We start from the raw sequence: 25,325 nt of genomic DNA, 5'->3' as shown, positions 1-25,325 counted from the left end.
CCTTATCCAAGATTTAAAGAGACGACTCTCCGCGTGTCGTGTCCAAGGGATAGTGGATGGTGTTGAGTCTCGTGCGTGGACGTCCGACCTGACATCCGACCTGACGTGTGATACGTGAAAATAGCATAATTTGGTGTGGTTCGTACCTTCTCTGGTTCAGTAGATGCAGAAAGGTGATACGTGGTCGAGTGGTCCCACCATCAGACGCAACCCATCTGAGCTCATATCCATCATGATTGAACGGGAGAGGGGTGGACCGCTATGGCTACATCAAAGCTGCTCTCAGTAAATGGTTATTGCGCCCGGCGTCTGCAACCTGCTGAGGTGTCATCGGATGACATCCCTTGACGTGTCAGAATCAGACTATGTATCGGATGCAAAACGGTATCGAGTCGCTTGCACGCCATACATCACATCAGTATCATGATGAAATGATGAAATGATGAAGGGAAATGGGGAACGATGTCATTTTCCCTATCGCAGGCAAATCGACTCCGACCGACTCGCTGTCCCATTTGTCCATCTGTTAAGAAGCCAGTTTACGTCAAGGGTGTATATCGAAGGGAGAAGCGATAGTCGTCATATGGATGGTTGAAGAGGAAAGGCGGAGAGGACATGGCATGGATTTGGAATCCAAAGGTCCCTTGGTGCTGTTATCGACAAAGTGGTGACTTGAAACTAACTGTGTCGCTCCTATAGGTTACAAGCTACAGTGCGAATCAACGCTGGCAACGAACAAGACACCATAAAAACCTTCGATGGTACACCCAATACACCCTTTCGCATCCGTGGGTATGGTGAGATGTAACCAGGGCAAAGGGAGGCCGATCATGCGACGGACGGGAAAGGAAACATCAGCAAAGCAGGGCAGGTACTCCCTTGAATGGTAGAAATGGGATGGAGGAAAATTGGAAGGTCGCGCTGTTGGGTTAGTGAGAAAAGCGGATAAAAACAGAGATATAGGTGCGTTTTCGCGCATAAATTTCCCGCGTGCATAGTAGATATCAGACTCAAACATAATTCCACCGTCATCCTCGCTTTTCTGAAGTGCGCAAAATGTTGGGCAGTGATATGCCAACAGTGGGGGAGTACTCTCGGAAGGTAGGCCAACTTGAACTGTGAAGAGATGCTGTCATGAGCGTACTTTTCAATATGTTCCCGCATTCAGAAACCGTCTGCGTGGTTTGTCTTCTTTGGGTAGGGTAGGTAGACGTTGGTGGGTAGTGCCAATACCGAGGTAAACAGGATAGAACTCCAGCAGCCTGCAGCAGAGACAGGAAATGTTGGGAACGCATACTGTCCTGGTCCGTAAAACTTGAGAAAAACGCCCCCTGTCCACAGAATCCGATAGTCCAGCAAAGGGGTACTCACCATCCGTGTTTATGCTTGCTCCACAATGTCTCCCCAGCTTCCTACGGTTCCCCACATGTGTTGCGCTGTTGGAATTGTCCCGACATTAAGTGTATGCGCAGTGTCCCGTACAGCAAGACTGTATGCAATGGTAAGTACACTGCAACCTCTGCTTCTGTCTTGGTGACTCAGACAGACCTTACACCAGGTCACACCCAATCCCACCGCCTTTGAGTGTTAGGTATGTCGTACGTATGCACAACGCTGACAACGGCGCACCTGGAATACCTTCTATGCGATCGATTCCCGCTGCGACCAGACTCCTGCATGTACTGACTCCCGCGCACCGAGCATGGAGACAATAAGAAAGAGAAGACGAGAGCAAGTGTTTAGGGTTGGTTGTTCGAGATGCGCAAAGCGGTGAGTTTGAATACGACTCTTGGACAATAAGGAGCGTGCCCGTACGACGGTATCTTAATGTGCGACTGGAAGATGAGCCATTGCTGACTGCTGTCAACCATCAGTTCTAGGCTGACCGGAATCCTTTCTTGTCGAGGCGGACCACAGGAATAGTCACCGCTGGAAGTGCAGAGTGAATATGAGAAGGAGTGACTGTGGAGGTAACAAACAAAGCCAAAACAAACAAAGCCAAATTCACCTAACATTTTTCACGCCAAAAAATCCACGGATTTCCGAGTCGTCTTTTTGCACCATCAGGTCGTCTCAGAACACTCTAAAAATGAATAATTCGCAACTGTGAATTTCTCCAATACTCATATTCGAAGTCCAGAGTTAAAGCGAGCCGATCACCGACGCGGTAGTGTCATATTTTATGCTTATTTACAAATCAGATCATGTATGAGGCTAGCTCGAAGTGGGACCAAACTTGGAGAGATACTCTGTGATAGCCCTATGAGCTATTGCTGTGGTTAAGCCCCTATTACCAACTGTTATATTGACCAATCCATATGTATAGATGATTCCGCCTTCCCACCCACCATCTACCTGCTGTAACTCGATGAGCTTCTTAAAATCGACACTGGCATCGAGACCACGGCGTGTGCAACAATGAAGACGCATGGCTAGTGCCAAAGGGTCTGTAGGGGATCCGATGCGCTGACGGCAGCATTCTTTAAGCAAATCCCCCATACGACATTCGAGCAGAGAAGACCTTTCCAATAATCGAGAACAAAAGCTTTCAGGCTATGAGCTGGATGAGACAATATGTAGCATAATATAACTTACTACAGAAATGTTTCTGGTGACCTGTAGTATCTCGATCCTTCTAGATAAGCACCAGATTCAAGCAGTGAATACACGTAGTCGGTTGCCCGTTCGACCTCATGGCCTCGCCCGCTTGCATAGAACATGCTGAGAACGTTTACGCAGACTCCGTGGTCTCTTCTCGCACGATTTCTATCAAAATAAGAAAGTGGAATTCCATCGTTATCCAAAAGGTCCGAAATTACTCTATCCATTATTCTGTGCTTGACAGTGTCGGTTGTAACCTCCGGGATCACTGTCCACGCCATGAATGTAGTATCGAGGTCGGCTGGAAATATTGCGTCTGTATACTGTCCACTTGACCTCTGGAAAAAGTTCCACTCCTCCTTGTGGACACGATAATCGACTATAGAGGGATCTTGGGTTGCCTCTAGTATCATCAACTGACAGAAGTTTTCGTAGATGATCTGGCCGGTGGAAGCGTAGGAATGGTGTTTTTTCGAATTTCTGACAAGGAAAGCTTTAGCTCGGGAGACAGGATCACCGCATAGGTTTATTAGGGTCCTTTCAAGATTGGAAAAGCTGTCAAAAATGATGGGCCTAATTCCAAATATACGTGCTGTTGCCAGGTTCTCCTGGGTGTCGTCTAAAAATATGGTGTGCAAAGGTTTAGCGCCCGTTTTCTGGAGAACATGTTGATAGAACAACATTTCAGGTTTGCGATACCCAACAGAACCAGATATGAAGACGTCATCAAAGATATCCCAGTGCGTAGGTTTGGCATGCCTGATCATGTTCCATGAATGTTCAGACATATTTGACATCGCGTAAATTTTGCGCCCAGATTTTAGGGATCGAATCAGATCAACCATCTCTTGTCGAGGGGATAGAGTTGTTATTGCTCCAATCATGGCAGAACGGACGTCATCTATGTTCACTTTGAACTCTTTGGCAAGTGCTGCATGAGCCTCATCGTTTGTAAGTTTTCCTGTTTCGTGATCCCCCCATATCTGTGAGGCAACCATCCTGCTAAAGACCTTGGAGTCAATGGTACTATTGAAACCATTGTATGAGTATGTGCAGAAAACATTCAGAATGTCGACAATGATTGTGTCGTAAAGAAGGGGAAGGTTGAAAGCAGGCATTGTGTCTTGTCTACATTTGGCAAGGATATTATACTTCTGAAAAGGTGAGAATGTACGTCAGCCCGAGAAGAAAACCAAGGCTGTACAAGATAAATGCAGATATATCAATGATAAAGGTCTTGTTCGGTTCTGCTACAGGGATGGTCGGAGTCACATATAATAGAGAAGCATACCTTGTGACGATAAGTTGTTCCTACTTATCTATTGGTGTAAGCAATGCTCATTTTATGACTCGGAGTCAAGCATTTTACTCCCATACCGGCAAGTTATTGCAGACAAGAGCAGTTCGGACACCACATTTAAAAATGTGACAATACCATGTCACCATATTGTTATCTCGCATTAGCTTCAAGGGCATCAAATATGCAGCAGGAACTGTATCTTATATGTCACTATACGTTCTAAATACTTAAAAGGCTAGGTGTTGTACAGCTGAAGCGTCTTCTAGCACTTATGATATATTTAATTGTTAACAGAACACTTATATGAACATGATAAAAATAACCTGGCCAATGAGACATCTGACAGGTATATCTTTCAATATTGTCTTGTGACTGACTGGTCTAATCACAAGTACAGTTTAAAAGTTATTGATAGATCTGAACAACTAGAACGATTAATTTGATATGCCAGCACCTTACCTGGTCTAGTATAATCTTGCCGCATCGCAAACGTCGGCAGTTCTTGGTGATATGTTCGCACGGGCTGTCAATTTCGCACGGTGTTACGATCGACGAAGCCACAAATAGCTAAGTCAGAAATGGTTGGGCACGAGCTCCCTAGATTACGTGCATTTTGGACTCGGATCGCTAGTACAAAGCTCTGATTTTGCTCTCCGCCAGAACTCTCCTTAGAATCGAGTTCAAGGCAGCAAAAAAGGATCTAGCACGGATAAACACATGTATATGCCAAAGGCCACTGTGTCAGCCGTTCCCTCAGGATTTACTAGTAAAAACTAAGAAGCCAATACAACTGAACGGACGTATCTCAGTCTGGGCATACTTGTTCCTCAGGATTAAGATCTTCTCATGTTTCATAATTTTTAATGATCATCAAGTCAACATGGAAAAAGAAAAGTTGTTGCCGCTTACCAGTGAGAAGACCGTACATTTGAATCCAACTCATCTTTACTGCTTGTGTTGGCTGGGATCAAGTCCTAAATTTGTCCAACCGACAACTCCCCATCAAATGTGAGAATTATTGAGTCAAATCCGAGAATTTGTTTCTAAATTTGCTGAGTACATGAAGAAATATCACAGATAAAATGCAGAAAGAGACAGGAAGCTGATTAAGTGAGATGATATCTGCTCTGAACCTTTGTCGGCATGTTGTTATTGTGTCCACGGTGCTGCGCTCTGCATGCAAAAGCTTACCACATTCCTTGATTGTTCGGCCTCGAACACAAAATGCGTAAAATTAATCAATTTTGAAGCAATCGTGGTACTCCTACTTTACGTGCCTTGATATGAACGTTAAGAATAGAACATGGCTGAAATATATGAGGATATTCCCTCCATGCTGTCCCTTGACACTGAAATGAATACCCCGTCGTTTCCTCAAATCATCAATGAATTGACTCAGGGACTTGAGCTCATACAGTTCTTCAAATTTGCAGAGTGTGCGTCTTCATTGTCCTCATTTTATACAAATTGCAAGTCTCAGTATCACAATTTATTTAGTATCGGCATTCACAATCATTCTGTATGATTATTGTAAGCAGCCGTTGATTCCAGGTTTCTACGTCAATCAACCATTACTTTAGTGATAACCCTTGATGAAGAGGCACATAACTCATTCTCCTCTTCTGTAATGCTTGTTCTAAACATTGACAAAACAGAAAGCCTATTTCTGGGTACATCTTTCCCAATAAATGTATCCTAGACGGCTCAAAACTAAACATTGTAAAGAACAAACGTTTCAGTTTTGTAAAGGTGTTATTTTTTTTGGTACGCATAACTGAATCCAGCCGTGGTACGTCCATGCTGACTCTACAGGAGTAGAATCGCTATTATTTTGTTACAGCCGCTGGGTGTGTGCTAGACAATGCACATACACTTTGTTTAAAACTCTAATGATGGCCATTTAGGGTGTCTCTATATGGTGAAATATTAACTCTCAGCGAAGTTATATGTCTAATGTCGATTTTTCAGGCCTATACTTGGCTGACCCCAGTCAGAAGGTAAGCACAAAATTGTAGTGTATAATCGGATGATTGATATATATTTACTACTGATAGTTGTGCGTGATTTTTACACTAATGCATCGTTCAAGGAGTGATTTACGCTGCGTCTTTCGCATATATGTAGCTGTGAGTATATTTCGATTCTGCTGCAATCTGGCTTACATGAATCTCTGACAGGCTCACAATTTGTGGTCTGGCAAATCTGGACGGGGGTAGTCCTTGCTATTGTGACTCAAGGTAACCAATCATTTTTTGTTTAAATTCCTTCAACGCTTTTTCACAGTCAAAAACAACAGCTATTCTTCAAATTAGATTGTACGCGCTCTATGGGAAAAGCAAACGACTGCTAGTCTGTACGGTGACATTCCACGTACTTTCCTTAATCGTATCCGCCGTCACAGTGTTGAAGGCTACGGCAGAAGAGAGAAAGAGTGAGCATACCACGTTTTGTATGCAATATGATTTGCCACAAGGCTGACACTATCTCTGAAGCTAATTCTATTGAGGCCATTGCCATCCCAGGAAGAGGAGAATTCTGCGGGATTCTTGCCCCGCCCCGCATAGCATTCGCTTTCTGGATACCCAGCTTTGCCTTCGAGTTCTTCTTGTGCACGCTTGCAATTGCAAAGGGATACGTGCACTTCAAGGCTTACGGGGCCCACTTCTCTACAGGCGTGCGGCTTGTAGATGTTCTCGTTGGAGACTCGATCCTGTATTTTGTGGTGTAAGCTACGTTCACAATTTTTATTGTCAAAGTTGGCTACGCTCACAGACTGTTCGATTAGAATTGCCATGGTTTATGTCGCCTGTGTTGCGGTGTGGATACTGGACGTGGTGAGGCCCCTGTTCAACAAATATTCTGACCAGTTCTGATATCCGAGTTCGCAGGAGAGAATCAATGCCCCACTGGCATTTGAACTCTGCATATCCTCCACTCTGTGTAGTCGAATGATATTCAAGCTATATGGCGCTCTCAATAAGACAGAAACGCACAGTGATCTGGGCAAATGAAACGATCAAAATTGTCATAAAGAAGATTACTTCCAGAGGTGGGGGAGGTAATCATGATGAGAATCGAAGGAATGCTCGGTTTACCCATCCAATCACCAAATCTCATAGGCATACGGGGATTGTATGCTTAACCTATTTTTCCTAAGGCTAGATATGGGTTAAATTTAGACGTAAAATGATAGAATGAAACGCTCCTTGATCCCTGCCACTTCGGAGTCTAAATGTCGTCTACTCTAGTGATTTTAAGAAACACCGGTGATGTAAGCACAGAACAGAACTAATATAGTGGTGAGGACAGTGAAGAAACATACGTTTCAGTGTTGATATGCCCCAGAAGCCTGAAATATAATGAAATTACGAGTGACCTCAATACTCAAGCACTTATCATTCACCAAACCAGTGTACTCCAGTAATGCTTTGTTTTCATAATTTCAGTATTGTCTAGCAATAGCGAACTTTCCTAGCTGTACTCATGGAGTCCTGAGATGCTCCAGCTGTATTCACTTTGTACAAGGCCTATTTGAACATAGAATAACTTGTTTTTCCACCCCAGTTCGGATAGATAGCCGCTCTGTTTGATTCCCTCGTATCATGTACTATTTCTGCTCCAATTTTACCGTCGTGGATATCCTCTGTACACTATTACGCTCTGGATTGGTTAGATAAGGGCTGACAGGTATCTCACGTTATGCGGGACATATATCAAGGGGAGCCTCTAACTCACGATTGTCATTATCGATCGAGTTTCATGCAGTTCCAACAATCTTAAACTATACACACCCCTTTATACCACTGTTTTGGTAGAAGTTGCTCTCCTCTCCATACAATATGCTGTGTGGTTGGCATAATCCAATAGTCCCCTATACATGTACAATAGTATCGGTACGGGTGACCTCCTGATTCTGCCATCCCTCAATCTGTTTACCTTAGTTTTGCACCTTGACAGTAAGAATGGCATCAAGACACGACAGCAGATCGAGTACCTTTTGGATCTTCTCCCGACAGAGATTTAGAATAGCTGTGGAAGAATAGTATCGGGAAGGGTGTCGGGACATTCTAAAATTGGAATGTAACAAGGAGAATATGTTGATCAATGTAAGGGAGACACGTACAACCGTGCTCCTGAAATACAAGGTGTCAAACGTTTGAGTCCTTGAGTTCTCCCGAATGTCAATGCAATAGTATTCTGAGACTACAACCATGGATCACCATGTTTTTACTGCACACAGGATATGCCACTACCTCGGCCGTTCATTATCTGTGGCTCGGCAATTTGTTGTGGAGTGGAACTCAAGCATTGGTAATTCGTGGTAAGCTGTTTGACCAAAAATATAGCAAGGTCTCATATAAGAACGACTTTGCACTTTCAAAGGAATGGAAAGTGAGCTTCTCTACCATGATTACCCCTACTACAACTTCTCCCCTATCAGGTCTTATTAATGAGCTGATTAATGGACTTCAGCTCATCCAATTTTTTAAATACGCTGAAGGTATTGCTATATTGCTTTAAAATGTTTGCCTCACCAACATGTTTGTTATATTACTAGTATCTGCCACTTCAGTTATCTTGTATGATTACCGTAAGCTCTCAATTCCACAGAAGTTAAGCATTTTGATTAACCCTTCAATGTAGTGCTTACTCTTGACCAAGAGGTTAGACTCAGAATTTTTCTTCGCTTCATTTTTCACACTTATCCTTTCTGAATGCACCAGATTACCTTTTTGTGGGTAGGTCTGTGATTATAGGCACGGGCATATTTTGCTCATCCCTGATCCTAGACAAAACGTTTTAGTTTTACCAAGCTACTATTTTTTGTGGTATGTTATAATTATATCTATAGTAATAATGCCACGTTGACTCGTTAACTTTTAGAATCGTTATTATTTTGTTGCTGCATCAAGGTATGCAATCCATTCGGTTGGTGAATACCCCGATAATTAAAGCACTACCCCCAGCATTGCTGTATACGGTAAACTGGTATGATTGTGTTCATTTAAATGGCACTCTAACATATGTTACAAATACAGGGTTATTTGTTCAAAATCCTGATGACACTGTGAGTATCAAATAATCATTGTAGGTGACGGCGAATCGTATTAAACTCATTTTTTCTTACAGTTGTACATATTTCAATTATGTCCATTCACAAAAACGATCTCACTAGACAATCCTGGCCTACCATTCGTAAATAGCTGTTAGTAGGACTTCCTCTTGATCATTGAATACATTTTCTGACATTTATACAGGCCAAAGGTATATAATTTGGCAGATAGTCTCCTGGATAGTCTTGGCTATCATTACTCAAGGTATGTACATGTATAAACCTTACCAAACCTTGCTTTCTGACATCCGGCCTTCGATGTGTGTACTACATTATACATATAGGGATTCTTCAGGTCCGATTATATGCCCTCTACGGAAACAGCAAGAAACTCCTGGCATTTACCCTGACCTTCCATTTCTTATCTCTCGCTGCCTCTAGTGCAATCATTGCAGTAGCAACTTCTAAAGAGCTGGCCGGTAAGCATTGCATCCTCATGTCTAAACAATCTGATGGCATTTATATTGCGCAAAAAGATCACGGAATTGGGGCAATTGCAATTCCTGGAAATCGCTTCTGCGGAATTTTAAATGCAACACGAGTTACCTACGTATATTGGATACCCAGCTTGGCATTTGAGTTTTGCCTGTGCGCTCTGGCAATAGCAAAGGGTTTTTCCCACTTCAAGGGATATGACGGCTCGTACTTCTCCACAGGAATGAGACTTGTTGATATTCTTGTCGGGGACTCGCTTCTATACTTCCTTGTGTAAGTGTTCTCTAAATATTTCATGTAGTACTAAAGACCAACTCATGTGACACAGGATCACCTTAGTGTATGTGGCCTGCGTAGCCGTATGGGTGGCTGAAGTGGTATGTCCGTGTCAAAACTCTCTTTAGTCCGCAATAACAACACAAATATCAGCAACGAATCAACGCTCCACTTGCGTTCGAGCTAAGCATATCAACCACACTATGTAGTCGCATTATCTTCAAGCTTTACGGAGCACTCGACGAGACAGAGGTGCTGAGTGAGTTAAAGACGAGTCAGACGTAATATCACGCCCAAGCCCAGTTACATGATGCTCCTATTTTACGCCATGGACGGTATCGGAGAACATATCTTAAATTTCATTGGACTTGTAATGTATAGTAGACTTTCAATAAATATGACCTTTTGGATAATCCCTCACATTCACAGAAAATGCATCAGTGACTTCTATGCCTTCCCACGTAACCTAATCGGTCTCATCCGAATCAATTGTTTGGTTAATATCTCGCTTGTCAAGCGCGCCGTGCATGTTGAATACCATCCGGCTGCACAGCGTAGATGAGATGGTTAGCTCAAAGCCTAGTGGAGTATCAATTCGTTCCTGCGTGGGATATGAGTACATCATCAAATTTCCCATCCGAAAACAGAGCTCACCAAGTCCGCAATCCAAATTGCAATGCAGGATACATAAACCATTGCAATACTTGATCAGAAGGTGGTTAGTTCACATCACAGTTATTTTATAGATTCAAATGCTCACACCAGGAAATATACAATTGAATCTCCAACAAGAACATCGACAATCCTGACCCCTGTGGTGTAATACGACCCGTAGAGTTTGAAATGGCCAAATGCTTTCTTGATAGCCAACGCACACAGTAGCAATTCGAAGGCAAATCCAGGTATCCAATATGCAAGCGAAAAGCGAGGGATGCTGGTTACAATGCAGTAATGCCCCCTGTTTATTGGGAAAGCAATGATCTCGTGAGCTGTAAGGCAAGGGAGGTTGATTTAGAGGTGGAGATATAATGTCTGGATCAAATTGTTGCCTACCAGCAGTTACTTCTCCAGTTGATTTAACCACAAGCACTACTGCTGCGATGATTGACAACACATAAAGAGGTATCATGATGGCGAGTATCTTTTTATTCTTCGAATACAGTCCGTATAGTCGAGCCTGCAAGATGGCTGAAACGCGAAAATAAGGCACCATGGGCAGGTGGTAAAAGTGTGCAACGCACCTTGTGTTAGGGTCGATGTTACAATAATTGACCAGATTTGCCACAGCATGTAGTGAACGCCTTCAAATTATTAGTCACGTCAAAGTGATCTACGCATGATTCGACACTTACAGCTGAGTGTGGAGAGTTGGGCAGCGTTCAGTAGACATATTATAACTCTGTGATAATTAAATTTTAATTGACGTACAACTAATGAAAAGTTGAGCTACAATATATTGATAGTCTTGCAAGATTTTCCGCACCTTGTTGTCCACATCAGAAAAGAACAGTACTGCAACCGAGTAATCAGAGTATGCTAGAGAACATGTTGCAATATAAAATTACTATGAATGGCGTAGCTATGTCAAATTCAGTACCCTTGCAAAGGATAGGAATAGAATGCGACTGACATTGCTGATATGAGGATGTAGTACCGGTTCTATTTGCTTGATAAGTCCTGGTCGGACGAACTCCAGTGGGTGGTGTGACATACCAGGAGGAATAAAACCTTCACGAAATTGAATCGAGTTTTCTTATGTAGAAGAATATGATCAAGTAATGAGTGTTGGGTTGCTTCAGGGGTATACATAAAACTCACCCAGAGATACGACATCTGTCATATTGTTACAGGTAAATAAAACGGTCTACAAGAAGGTCATGCGCTGTAAGGTGCTCACCTCTTGCTCGAACGTAATCGCTTTCAATTGTCATATCAACAAACTGGAAGCATAGAAAGGGTGGCTCAGCTGCTGCCTACCGTAGTCATAAAGGACGATCATAAGAGCAGAAACTAGATTGAAAAATTCTCCGTTAGAGATCACCCTGTATAGGCTTAATGAGGATGTGGGTGATGCACGTACGCTGGGTGCATTTTGCAAAATCGATGATGAAGAGGCCGTGAAAGAGTTCCTGTAAGAGCGGTGAAATCACGGATGCTGAAGTATAGCTCATGGTAGTAGTTGTCCTAGTACAAAAGCGGTGAGATCCCTTTGAGGATATGTCAAGGGCGAGTTTCCATAAGGTGGTGGATGTCATATATGTAGACACATTTGTAGACACATTCTGCTCATGCTGCTCTTGACGTGGAAAGCTATACAGTAAGAAGTGTTTCAGAGAATTTCCATCTGAGTCACAATGCAGCGCATGCAATAGTTGAACCACAAGGTTCATGCAAAATAACACAGAAGTACCTTCAGATTTTGGAGTCAATGTTGATCAAATACAAACGAATTTGATCCTGAGTACGGAGAAATCGCATTTGAATGGACTCATGGGAAGCAATACATCGATGGTTGCCTCATATTGTTATATCTTGTACAGAACAATCGTGTAAGTACATCATCGAGTGGACTATACTGATGACATGCAATAGAAGCAGTAAAGGCGAGGGTCATGTGGTCAGTACGCTGCAGAAAGAAACAGTTATTTCTGCAAGGCCTAGGAGCAAACGTACTGATGATCTACAGAAAGTTGATGAATCCTCGTCTGGTTATAATTTTGATGTTTAAAGGCTGTACCCATTGATCCGCGTCACAGATCGACCGTGGCCGCGGTTTCAATTATCAACGCCTATATCACTCCGTTGATGTAAGATTATAATTACACTTCAAACTGATGACTCCCAATCCTGTGATTCTCCGGTGCGTGCCTTTGACGATATCGACCGGCAGAGTCTGACTACATCTGTACCAATCAGGGGGTGCGCGGGAGTACCCCAGTGGCGAAACATGATGAATTTCCAAGTGTCGGCACATTATTGGACAACACAGGTGAAGTTGCATGGCATACTGCAACCGCTCATGACCCTTTGAATAAAAGAAAGTCTAAATCTGTCTGATAGGTCACCATGTCTTGGTTGCTAAAGTAGTGGGTGAGTGGCTTGGTCAGGTTTGCACCCAGAGAGATGACGACTGGCCTCGAGACCGCGACCGCGCATTCTAATCACATATTTAGCTACTTAACGTACCAAGCCAAGAACGTCCAAATGCCGGGATCCAGTATCAAGGTTCAAAGCTCGAGGTAATGCCACTCAGAGGCTTGCATTCCAGGTTTTCAGAGCATGAAGAAACAGGAAGATAAACAAAATTTCAGCCATGGCAGTGACAAGTGTGAGGAGTGCGAAACATAGAGACCAAGTGGCGCAAGGGATTGAGCAATGGTGGTGATACAGACCAGTGCACCCCATGACAAGCAACACAAAGAATGAAATTGTATCAAGACAAAAGCGATACTCTCCAAGCTTCTGATGATTCGAGAACATGTGGTTGAGTGCCATTTAAAGTAAACTATACTTGCCGTGAGAGTGAGTGGAAGCGGAAAGCACGATAACGAGTGATGAATGCGATGAAATGAGGAAAAAGATACCAGTAAGTGCAATGTGAAGTGAATCTAGGACGTGAGGAGTCGAAGATGGTGATTGGATCGCGAGTGGAGGGTGGATACTGGCAAGTACGGTGAAAATGGAGAAATGAAGAGGAGGATGGGAGCCATGCACCTAGTTGTGAGCCTGTCAAGTGAAAGTGAGTCCAATACAACGAGTTGGTCTGCATTGGACAACGAGCAGGGTTTTGCTGAATCCCATAACGAGAGAGGAGGCGCTGGCAAGGAAAACGCGTTTCGCACGCCGGAAGCTCATTGTGAGATGTAAACATACTGTCAGGTATTCAATGCGCTCGAAATGACATCGCACTGCTCCGAAGACAAACCATGATAAATGGTGCCTTTGGTAGCACATTGAAAAACTGGACGTACCATGTTCCGTAGTCTGCAGAAACAAAGACTGGCAATATAATACACCCAACAGGTGGGACCATTGCAGCTCTGCAGCTCCAATGCTGATGCAGGACACATGTCGAAGCCCGTATCTAGCATGCCGTCTGGTTGAGTACCGAACACCAAAGTCACTGTAGAGTGCTGACGCACCTGGACAGAATGCCACCTCTCTCGCATGTCTTACTCTCCACCGGGCATATAGACAAGTACAATAACATCCATGACGTATCCAGATACCCTACCGTCTAACCTCAGCACTTCAGGTTGCACGTTGTCGCACCTGAAAACGTGTAGTGAGCTCAACATCTAGGTGAGAAAGGGTACCCACAAGGAACAGCGCGACATGTGGGAATAGAACACCCGAATTTTTGTGAGTGTAAAGGGGTGTGTGTCGTTTGTTCGTTGTACATTAACTCGGGCCAGTGTTCAAACGGGCTTCAAGCAGTAGTGCAGTTGAAAGAGAAAGAATAGGACTCGCCATTTTCTGAACCGCGAACCGAGGTCTGGTTGTGTCACATGATTCTGGCCTTTTGTCTAAATATGGTAGGTAAAAGGTATTTGTTTGTAGAAATGTTGTATTTATTGTGGTCGTCAAACATTGATGACTAACTTAGTAACTATGCGGCTGTGCATAGTACGAGCCTAATCTTGTCTGCAAGAACACTGTCAGATATTGGTCTGAAGTAATTCCAAAGCAAGAATAGAGTGGTATGTCCAGGTCTTTGTTCGAGGATATTGATTGGTTTAAATATATAGAAAGGACAGTGTTGCTCGTTGGCTGCCCTGTTTATAAGCGCAACATCCGGAACACCCATTGGAAATCATGCGGATATCGAAAAGAGCGCGTGGCAGAAATAAGAAAGGTAGACCCTTAATGAGAAGAAGAAATGTTGATAGGAGTCGGTGAGAAATGTATGCTAGTGTATGCTAATAAAAGCACTAATCAACCGAGCAAATCTTCCATAAAGAATGGTGGCTGAAACGACCAAGCCATTATTCATTATCAGCCCACAATCAATGGTTACTCTCTGTAATCATGGGACAACATTGGTAAAAATTCTCATATGGGACGTGCCACTACTCAATGACAGCTAGCCCAGTGACCATCTTTCATTCCAATTAAGATGTTGCCCTCACATTGCAGCAGTCTAGTATTTATACGTTTGACGTCAATACCAGCGATTTGATCCTGGACCTTAATGCATCGACATGCAGGTGCTATTCATAAATATGATGGGCATTTGTTACCTTAATAATAACTTCATGGCCATATGAGGAGTATAAAGTAAGGCGAGTATATCTGAAGAATCCGAAATCCCTGTCTGATTACTCTGGTATACCGAGACCCATGCAATCCACTTCTGCTGCGCTGCTCGTTGCTTTACTCTTTGCTACCATCACTATGAAGCTATTTACAATTAAAAAAAAGAAGAAACTGTTTCCACCTGGGCCCAAAGGGATCCCCTTCATCGGAAATGCGCTTGATTTCCCCACTGAGAACATTGGGCCTGAATATACTCAGTGGGGAAAGAAGTACAGAAGCAAGTTCACTTTAACTGTAATACTATTGAAGACAGCAAACTGACATGGCCAAATTTCGCAAGGTGATATCCTCCACGCTAGCTCCTTTGGATCCCACGTTATCATAATAAACAATCAAGATATCGCAGATGACCATGACTATTTCTAGATCTGGAATGACTTCATATACTATTGGTTTCATGAGATACGGAGGTAAATGGCGTCTTGTTCGAAAACATGCCTTTCAAATATTTCGTCGGGCTGCATCACCACGAAATGATATCAGTAACTCAATTGTCAAAGGCGTTCATAAAACACTCAAAGGGTTACTGCACAGCCCAGAGAAACTTTGGGATCACAACAAGATGTAAGCCTTTTTGCTCAAAATATGGTATTGCATCGTATATCTCGATTGTGCAGGTTGTCAATTTCAATTCCCATGTCGTCAATGTACGGATACGACGCCAAATCAACCGACGACCCGTGCATATTAGCTGCAGATAAGACCTTCACTCTCGGAATGGAGTTGTTGTCGCCTGGGGGAAGTTTGATTAACTTAATTCCCCTTCTTCGTTTTGTCCCGCCATGGTTCCCAGGAGCGATTTCTCAACAAAAGGCCCAAGAGGCTAGAATGCTCACAAAGAAAGTAGTTTCAATACCACTTGAGTTTACAAAGGCACAAGTGGTAGGTTTCCCAGTCATTTTGTATAGCTTGACAATGTTTTCATTTTTTGCCAGGCAGAAGGAAATGCTAGACCATCCGTCGTTGGAGACTTCCTTAAGAAGAAAAACACTGTTGGCGCTTCGAAGGAGGAAGAAGAGGCAACATTGATTGTTGCCTCGACAGCTTATGCGGGTAATTATTGTCTTTCATATGTATAAGGAACAGGCTGATATACTATTGCACAGCTGCATCGGACACTGTAACCAATTAATAGCAATATATTACTAAAATATTCTGACGTCGAGTCTTTAGACGCAATCTGCTACTGGAACGTTCATATATCTCATGGTATGTAACCCAGATATCCAGAGGAAGGCACAGGCAGAGATCGACAGTGTATTGGGAGGCAAACGGCTTCCAACATATGAAGACCGCCCATGTATGCCGTATAATGAGGCAATATACCGTGAAGTCCTTCGATGGAGACCACCTGGTTCAGTGGGAGTTCCGCATTGCTCAATTGAAGATGACTTCTATGATGGATATTTTATTCCAAAAGGTACCCGCATGCCCTTTAACTATCATCAGCACCATAAGTCTCAGGTCATTTTACGCAGGATCAACACTGCTAGGGAATATATGGTTTGATGTGATCAAACTCGCCGCTGTATGGAAATTCTAATTCAAGATATCTAGGGCAATGACACACGATGAAACAAGATACGAAAATCCAATGAGCTTTAATCCCGAACGATTCTTTAACCCTGATGGGACGCTCAATGACGATGATAGAATCATGGCCTTTGGTTTTGGAAGACGGTATGCCCTGAGAGGTTGGTGTTGGGATCTCAAGCAACTGATACACAACGTTCTATCTTCATTAAAAACAGAGTTTGTATTGGGAAGCACGTTGCCAGTGCCACAGTAATTCCTGGTTTCTCCTCAGATACACATTGGTTGCTAATAGATATCCAAAGCTCTGGTTGACATTCACATCTGTTTTAGCCGTCTTCAATCTAGAAAAAGCACGAGACAAATCTGGAAATACAATTGAGGTCAACGATGAATACTGCGAATTTGGGCTTATTAGGTATGTGACGCGTGCTCAAACGCCCATTTCTTACAGATTTCATAATATTTCTCAGTCGGAAGAAACCTTTCGTATGCTCAATTGTACCTCGCTCAGATATTTCCAGGGAGCTGGTGGAGAAACTAGATACGTAGCTTTATGTTTGCAAATGTAAAGGAACAGTCAAGTTTAAACATTTATCACTAGCCCTCGTGCAACGCCACCATGCGCAAGCCAAGGAAGCGTAGTTTTGCAGAAACATAGGAAAGGACCAAGACATCCCTCTTCTTGTCGTATAAGAAAACGAAGCCCTCATTGTCACACCAGAGACATTGAAGTCCAGGTCCACACCACAATTTTAAGTCGACCAGGAAGTCATATCAAAGGACTTACACTTCAACGCAGAGCATTCTGATCTATACAGATGCTCACTGTGCAACTTGTCGTACGTAAAGGGTGAGCTAGAAGACAAGGCACTTCAGAGACCGCACTGTTTACGCGTGCAGCACGGACTTGAATGGGCCGAGAAGTGAAAAAGGATCGGATGCGGGGGCGGGGAAACACTACAGTGGATGTTAAGTTGCCTAGAATGAAGGGTAAAGGAAGGACGTCTGCACGCCCTGAGCTGATCCCGAAGTGGGTAGGAATCAAGGTATGTGTGTGGCATTCATGATTCTGATGGGTTATTTGGATTATTACCTGATCGCGCAGCATCTATCCATGATCTACCGGACAATAGTGGGTCCAATGAAATGAGGGGTCTGCAATGGACGGTGAGCAAGCTTGTTTTTTCAGACACCCGTAAAACAACAGGAGAATCTGGCACAAACAACGTGTTTCTCTCACCGCAGGCAGTCGTTGTAGAATGCTTGAACGCTGCAAAGTCAATGAACAAATGAATGACGACTTTATTATTACGTTGGCAAGGTTGGCATCCCATGATAATTGAATAGGGATAGGTACCATGTTAGGTAGCCTCCAGGGACGCTGATTGGCAATGTGTTACATTCGGCAGGTTGGACCCAATGGATAGAGCACGACACACTGTAAACCTGTGAACACGAAGTTGGGCACTATAACTCCGACGCAGATGGGACACACGTCAACGCTCCTATCCAGCATGCCGTCTGGATGAGTATCAAAATACCAGTCACCAAAGAGTACCAACGCACCTGGACAGGATGATATGCCTCTAACATCACTCATTTTCCACCAGGTAGACAGAAAACATCAACATTGCGAGCAGAAGCTCACACAACAGACCCGAATACCCCGACACCCGAAACAGCTGGCGTATTTTCGCATCTGAAAACGCGACATGAGTTCGACCGATGCTTGAGATGGGATACCCACGAGGGATTGTATGAGATGTTGAGAAAGCGACGCCCTGGCAGTTGTGAATGTGCAGAAATGTGGCTCCGTCGTTTACATGATAAATTGGCGCCAGTGTTTAAACGAGCTCAAGAGGTCGGAAGGAAAATTGGTATCGTGTTTGTGCTTGTTTTGTATGTGGCGGAACCCTTTGTCGCCGCCGTGTCCACAGCTTGTACTGGCTTTCTCATAAATTTCCCAAGCTACATACACAAGACATAACTATATACTATGTAGTATGGGTCCATTCAAAATATAGACTACATTCTTTTGGATAAGAAGAAAAATTAAAGTTCAAAAATGTCCATCGCAAAACAACCAGGTTCCATACAATGCAGATTTTCACTGCCGTACCCATACTCATTGACTATGCCTGTCCTTTTTTCACTTTATTTTCCTTGACCTGACTCGCGCACATGCCATAAACCTTCAGGATCATACGGTTGCATAGAGTAGACGAAAGTGCAGCCGAAAACCCCAACGGAACGTTGAAGTAATTCTGTACATCTGTCCCATCAACTTATACACTAACTAATCATCATCAAAGCCTTACCAGGTTTATAATCCAAACAATCATGCAAACTAGGTATGTGAGTCCGATTCTATGTTTCGGTTGCGTCAGAGATTATTTGAGCTGGTTTTAAACCTTAGGCGCAATTTGTAACTCACATGGCAAAATATAGGACAGAGTCTTGAACAAGAATATCAATCAATCGCTTCGTTTGAGTACCTCCCATCAAACGAATTTTATAATGCACAACGCCCCTCCAAATGGCCAATCCACATAGGAGACAGTCATACCCAAGCAAAGGTATCCAAAATACATATACGTATGAGGGTACATTCCGTCCAAAGCAAGTGTTTCCTCCTGGTAGAGCAATGGCAAAAATATCATTTCCTTTAATGCAAAAAAGCTAAAATTATAAATCAATTCTTCCAAAAGAAATGGAAACTCACTGGAGTCTAGAAGTTCAAATGAACTCTGCATCACGTATATAGAGGCAAGGATTGATATTATGCCCACAGGTAGCATATATAGAATGAGCTTTCGGCTCATTGAATAGAGCGCGTAGAGTCGAACAAGTAAGATGGCTAATAAATTGGTATAAAACTTCTAAGAAATCTATTTAATTTACAAGAAAATGGAACATACCTTGTGCAAGAAATGTTCCCAATACACCCGACCAATTTTGCCAGTCAGAAGCTTTTATACCTATGGAACCTTTGGTGGGATATTCCCAAGTCATCATGCCCGTGTAGGTACTTACAGCTGAATGTCAGTGGGGTATTCCTGATATTAGCATACAATGCAACTAAAAGGATCTAACGGGTAGCCTCACAACTGAGAGATTTGTGAGAACTTTTGAATCCTTCTGAGTATCAATGGCTTGACTCACATTGGTATCAACATTCGGAGAGAAGAAGACTGAAAATTTGGTGAATATACAACTGGATTTGTATCGCAGTATCCCAAGACAATTTACCGTAAATCTGAAAGCTAATTCAGGCCCACACTGAGTATACATAGTTGCAGATAAAATACAAACAGTGACTTACAAGGCAGCGCCAAGAAAGTAGTACCGATTCTGGTGGCATTTGGTTAGCTGCTCAATATTTACTGTTGTTGACTTGATTGGTAATTAAACTTGCAAAAAAGAACAAAACCTTGACGAGAGTGATGCGTCTATTCTAAGCCATGGGGGATAGAGTAAACATGAACTGAGCTAGTCGGATAAACCATTATTTACCCATAGAAATGATAGCTGATTACCCATTTGGTCAGATATCTCTGAATATGAAGGAGATTTCCTTACCTCCTCGTCAAAAGTGATAACTATTGAGTCGTCGTTATAGATCTATACATAAACGAGGAAACATAGCGTACGGTAGTCGTATATAAGAATGCAGATAGATGGAACTAGTTGAAATGTTAACAAAACAGACAATTCCAGGTGAGTTATGCAGCTAACGTCTTGTATATCTCACCAAATCTACAATGGTTAAGCCAAGGACTAGCTTATCCATTAACTCTGGAGGAAGTACAAGCGGCTCAGTAGTCATAACTGGCTATCACTGTGCTGGAATATCTATGTAGCACTGTGGGTGAGTTGGCGGGGGTGAGAAGAATAGACACAGTCTCAAGCCTCTACATTACTCACCTTAATATTGAACTTCTAGATGCAACCCTTTGTAAAATTGGCTTACTGTTTGTTATGGCGATGGCAATTAAGTAGAACTATGCGTTCCCTGGCGCCTCATTTGCTCCCCACCTCATCAATTAACAGGACTAATTTTCTTTCTCTATCCGGATGCTGAGGACCATGTAGCATTCAACCGCCCTAAAATTTGACGGATAACTGGGATACCATCAAACGAGCCGAAGAAGTCACATAGTGAGGAGATAGACTAGACCCGTTTTCCCTGTCAGTATCTGAGATACCAGAGGTTCCTGTCATTACTCCGAATCATGAATGTACGAATCGCATCGCTGAGGAGCCATCATGTCAGAAGTGCGATCCTTATAGATACCAGTGAAGGCACGAATGGTACTTTATATTCAACGTTTAGGTGAAGGTTAATGTTAAATTAACTCGACGTATATCTAACCCAGTATCCAAAGGAACACATCCGTATCAGCCGACCAGTGATAATAAATATAGTGTTAATTTCATCCCAGACTATCAATCAAGTAATTAAGGTTACATCGACAAGGGGCAAACTCTAGAACTTCTCCAGCTGAGATTATCGGAGGCAAGTCGATGTACATTCAATACCATTCGATTGCACAAGGTAGAGGAAAAGGCAACCGAAAACCCCAGGGGTACATCAAACACTTCCTTGAATGTCCTCAGTTTTTAGGCATGAAATGTTTTGCAATGCGACTCACAATATTGAGTAGTAACACAACCATGCACGCTAGATATGTGAGTCCGATCCTTTTGTAGACAGGTGTGAGCTTCATAAAAATTGGCATATATATGGAAACATACGCTAGAAAATAAACAATGGAGTCGTGAACCAGTACATTGGCTAGCCTCACTTCGGTTGAGAAAAAGCTTGCCTGAGTTGAGCGACAATTTTTAATTCCTTGAATAATTGACAGAACACATAGGACGCATTCAAAAGCAAAGGCGGGGACCCAGAACCCGTATAGGTATGTTGGGATGTCAAGAATAGAACAAAAAAAATCGTAGGGAATTGCAACTGCCTGGATCTTCCCCTCTGTACATCCAAATTGATATCAAGGGTAAATTCGAAATATTTGTATAAACTTACGTGTTTGTACCTGATCCAGAGCTTTGGAAATCACAGCCGTAGACGCCACCAAGGGCAGTATCCATATCGGCACCATGTATATCAACAGCTTGCGACTTTGTGAAAACAGCGCATACAGTCGAAGCTGGAGAATTGCTGGAGTGATGACAACTATTCAGCTCTAAATGAATGATAGAAGTTGCCTAGCAAACCTTGTGTAGTAACAATGCCAATTATTCCTGTCCAACTTTGCCATTCCATTAAGACTGTGCCTGTGATAAGGAAACACCAAGTCTCAGATCAAGTGTATGGCAAGTAGGTAGGTGAGTACTACTCACAGCTACGTATGATAATAGTACATTGTCAGGAAGTTTTGCGGACGCAGAATAATGACACAATAACATACAACTGCATGGAAGGTCGAGTAATGCTCTGCAAAGAATTGAAGCGTGCGGGGACAAACCTGATCGTTTACATGGGGATAAAAAAAAGCTAACCGAGTGGTAGGTCAATGAAAGCCAGCATAACCAGCTACGTTTGAGGGCGTTACCAAAAACGGTGAATCTAGAGAAACCTAATTATAAATGTGTCACTTGTACGCCGATATTCCGACACACATGCATGCTGCAATGAAGTAGTAACGATTCTAGTCCAACTATAAGCATCGCATCTAGGATAACAAAGAGGTGCTTACAAAGAGAAAAAGGGCCTTTGCAAAGCTCCATCGATTTTTCTTTGATACGCTACAGTATTAGAAAATATCAACATCCCCGATCCGAACTGAAATGTTGCTTACCCGTAAAAAGGATAGCTAGATTGACATTGTCAGCACAACAGACACTCAGCTGAAATGCACGCAAACATAGAAACTACTGATATGTACCTCTATATCAATGGTTAACACTATAAAAGGGTAAGACCATTGCAGTAATGGTTACTCGTAAACGTTGGCTAACTCACAGTAATCATAAATAATGATACAGGTAGATGACACTGCGACCAAACAAGTATATGAGCGAAATGGAGAGTAAGAACGGAAACTGGATCCGCATACGCCTAGCGTATCTAGTGACCTGTGCAATGTATATGGCGTGAACTTTGGTTTGCTCGAGAACACTGGAGGTATCCATGATGGTCATAATGGTCGGCATTCTTGAACACAGTATCTGTAAAAGCAGAGTGGGATATAAAGCTATGGTCTGTCAGTAGTACGAGTATCACATCCTTTATAATTACAGGCCACTGATCAGCAGCCATCAATCCTTGTCCCCCTGTTGGGAATGGCGACATCACCAAACAATTTTGATCATAGTCTTGCCCATTTCCTGCATGTGCAAAAGTGTGTAAAGAAATGAACTTGAAATAATGCATGTAGCTGCCACCACATCCTTACTGGACTCTTGGAGAGATTGAGGTACCCAATCTTACTAGAAATATTATCAACGTATTAAAGGTAATTTGTTTACCACAATATTTTCTGCCATCATCACATATGCGAAGAGCTGCATCATAGAAAATCAAGAACGATGTCCATCACATGTTACATCCGCATTCGAAGCATCACTTTGTGGCGCTTCAAAGATGAATCATCTCGATCTCCCTAGTAACGCAAAGCTATGAGGAGATGGTAGTCAAATCGTGAAGAAGATCATTCCATGCCATCAGTTCAAAAAATTTCTCGTTCAAAAGCATCGATAATTGTGGTGCCTGACACGGTCTTGAGAACATGTCCCACACTCTCCTCAAGGTAATGGGCCCGCCGAAGGTTTTAGGAGAGTTAGGAAAAGGGAGATACCCTGTTTGATTTTTACTTTAGAGGCGAGAGTGTCGAACCTGCGAAATGGGCAAGAGGTAGAACGCAACAAAAGACATGGGCAAACCAAATTGGGATGTCCGAGAATTACGATTGAATATTTAATATTGAATAGTAATCTGTGGTCTTGCGCAAGGTTCAACATCTACCACTCGACGCAATTCACCTGTCTGAACAAATTTGTCATCCATGTAACCCTATGTTCTCAAGTTCTACGCATATAGAAGTTGTGCTGGTTTATTGGTACTGCAGACTCCTATCAAGCTGCTGATCCGGAAGGGCGCTGTAAACGTTGAGGACTATACGACTGCACAGTGTGGTGGATATTGCGAACAACAGCCCCAGTGGGACGTCAAATAGTTCCTACGGAAGAGTAAACCACCGCGGCTAGGGCAAAATTATGATAAACTCACGGGATCCATTGAAATCATTCCTATACATGCTAGATAGGTGATCCCAATTCTACAGTTGATTAATACAGGTAATTATCTTTCCGTATGTCAGAGAAACTTACGCAAAGAAATAGAACAACGAGTCTCTCAATAAGACATGAACAATGCGAACACCGGTTTTATGAAATGACGCTTGGGGCTCAAAGTTTTGATATGCTCTCCTGGTTGCCAGGACGCACAGGAAGCATTCAAATACCAACGGAGGTATCCATATACTATATAGGAAGGTAGGAACCTTTAATACAGAGCAAAATGTCCCTCCTGGAATGGATATCGCTTTAACTGCTTTGTCTAATGTAATGATGATGAGCCATCATTAGCAAACAATGGATCAAAGGAATGTTACCTCTTATTTCCTGGATCACATCTTTGAATATTATGACAGCAGATGCCGCGGCACACAATACTGACAAAGGAACCATATATCGCAAGAGTCTACGACTCTTTGCAAATAAAGCATAGACTCGAACTTGCAAAATGGCTGAGGCGATAGACATTGCGTTAGTTATGAATGAGGATGACCAATTTGACCCACCTTCTGTGAGAACAAACTCGAAGATTCCGGTTACTCCTTGCCAGTACATAAGTCCAATACCTTTATAATATTCTAATTAGTCAGAGATTTAATGGTCATGTTGAAACAGGGCACAGGAAAGCATACGTACAGCTATCAAAAAGAGGTTAGAATGTTTGGTATCATCAGTAGCATGATTACCGACAACTGCAAAGTAGTTTTAGCGGTACCCAGATATATGTGTTCTGACATACTTTTTCGTCTACTTTCGGATAGAAGAAACCTGGTATGTCAAGTGAGAAATAACGCCGCATCGATAGGTACAAGTTTTACCAAATATGTTGAATCTGGACAGACGTTCAGCTTGGTTTATTCTAAAATTTGAGGATCAAATCATACATTACCGCTGCAATAGCATAATAGCGGATCTTGGACTGAAGTGAATAAAACGCGACCTATCGAGTATCGTGTAGCAACCTACAAGCAAAAACAAGGTCTTCACAAAGCTACGTCGTTTGTTCTAGATTTTAAAAGCAAGATGAGTGAGTCCGTTCGACATTCAACATAGAGGTAAAATAATCACCCAGAAATACGCCACCTGTTACAGTCTCGGAAGATCAGTCTTACTTTCCAAATAATTCAAGTGACCTTACGCCTTGCCTCTTGATCCAGATTTATTGCTAGACAAGGAATTATGGGTATTTTCTTTGAATATATGACAGATTTTACTTACCCCACTCGTATATGACAATAGAGCTGGTTGCCACTAAATGTATTGAGACCATCAGTGCTCGATGTGCTTGGTAAATCTTCTGTAATCTTATACCTCTGGCATATTTGGTTATCTGCACAAGACGCAGAACGTGAGCAATTTGATCCACAGAGAGCTGGGGAGCGTCTGTAGGGAGCGACATTGAGGGATCATGCTCTTCAACACGACGTTCCAAGG

The 25,325-nt window shown here is 42.7% G+C and overlaps 4 protein-coding genes across 4 annotated transcripts; 2 read left to right on the top strand and 2 right to left on the bottom strand.

Annotated features, from left to right (window-relative positions):
* Positions 1-2,214: 2,214 nt before the first annotated feature.
* Positions 2,215-3,719, bottom strand: JR316_0010325 (Sesquiterpene cyclase astC; the record flags this gene model as incomplete). The annotated part of the gene is made up of 2 exons (XM_047895993.1): positions 2,215-2,553; positions 2,670-3,719. The coding sequence occupies 2 exons, from the start codon at positions 3,717-3,719 to the stop codon at positions 2,215-2,217; spliced, it is 1,389 nt and encodes a 462-aa protein (XP_047745712.1).
* Positions 3,720-5,204: 1,485 nt separating this feature from the next.
* JR316_0010324 (uncharacterized protein) lies at positions 5,205-6,625 on the top strand (the record flags this gene model as incomplete). Its single annotated transcript, XM_047895992.1, has 8 exons — positions 5,205-5,337; positions 5,399-5,431; positions 5,482-5,571; positions 5,870-5,898; positions 5,956-6,031; positions 6,079-6,138; positions 6,303-6,332; positions 6,394-6,625. Coding segments are annotated over 8 exons (683 nt in total), but the record flags the coding sequence as incomplete, so codon positions are not given.
* A 3,566-nt stretch (positions 6,626-10,191) lies between these two features.
* On the bottom strand, positions 10,192-11,896 carry JR316_0010323 (uncharacterized protein; the record flags this gene model as incomplete). The annotated part of the gene is made up of 12 exons (XM_047895991.1): positions 10,192-10,326; positions 10,380-10,428; positions 10,486-10,714; positions 10,779-10,913; positions 10,967-11,026; positions 11,078-11,124; positions 11,356-11,384; positions 11,439-11,477; positions 11,544-11,558; positions 11,623-11,642; positions 11,703-11,735; positions 11,806-11,896. The coding sequence occupies 12 exons, from the start codon at positions 11,894-11,896 to the stop codon at positions 10,192-10,194; spliced, it is 882 nt and encodes a 293-aa protein (XP_047745710.1).
* Positions 11,897-15,677: 3,781 nt separating this feature from the next.
* On the top strand, positions 15,678-17,126 carry JR316_0010322 (Cytochrome P450 monooxygenase 208; the record flags this gene model as incomplete). Its single annotated transcript, XM_047895990.1, has 9 exons — positions 15,678-15,923; positions 15,977-16,094; positions 16,148-16,161; positions 16,215-16,461; positions 16,520-16,544; positions 16,599-16,721; positions 16,793-16,836; positions 16,908-16,992; positions 17,048-17,126. The coding sequence occupies 9 exons, from the start codon at positions 15,678-15,680 to the stop codon at positions 17,124-17,126; spliced, it is 981 nt and encodes a 326-aa protein (XP_047745709.1).
* Positions 17,127-25,325: the final 8,199 nt, after the last annotated feature.

This window comes from Psilocybe cubensis, chromosome 9 (assembly GCF_017499595.1).
Source record: "Psilocybe cubensis strain MGC-MH-2018 chromosome 9, whole genome shotgun sequence".
Classification (NCBI taxonomy): domain Eukaryota; kingdom Fungi; phylum Basidiomycota; class Agaricomycetes; order Agaricales; family Agrocybaceae; genus Psilocybe; species Psilocybe cubensis.
Note: the sequence above shows the minus strand (reverse complement) of the source record. Positions and strands in the feature narration are given on the sequence as shown.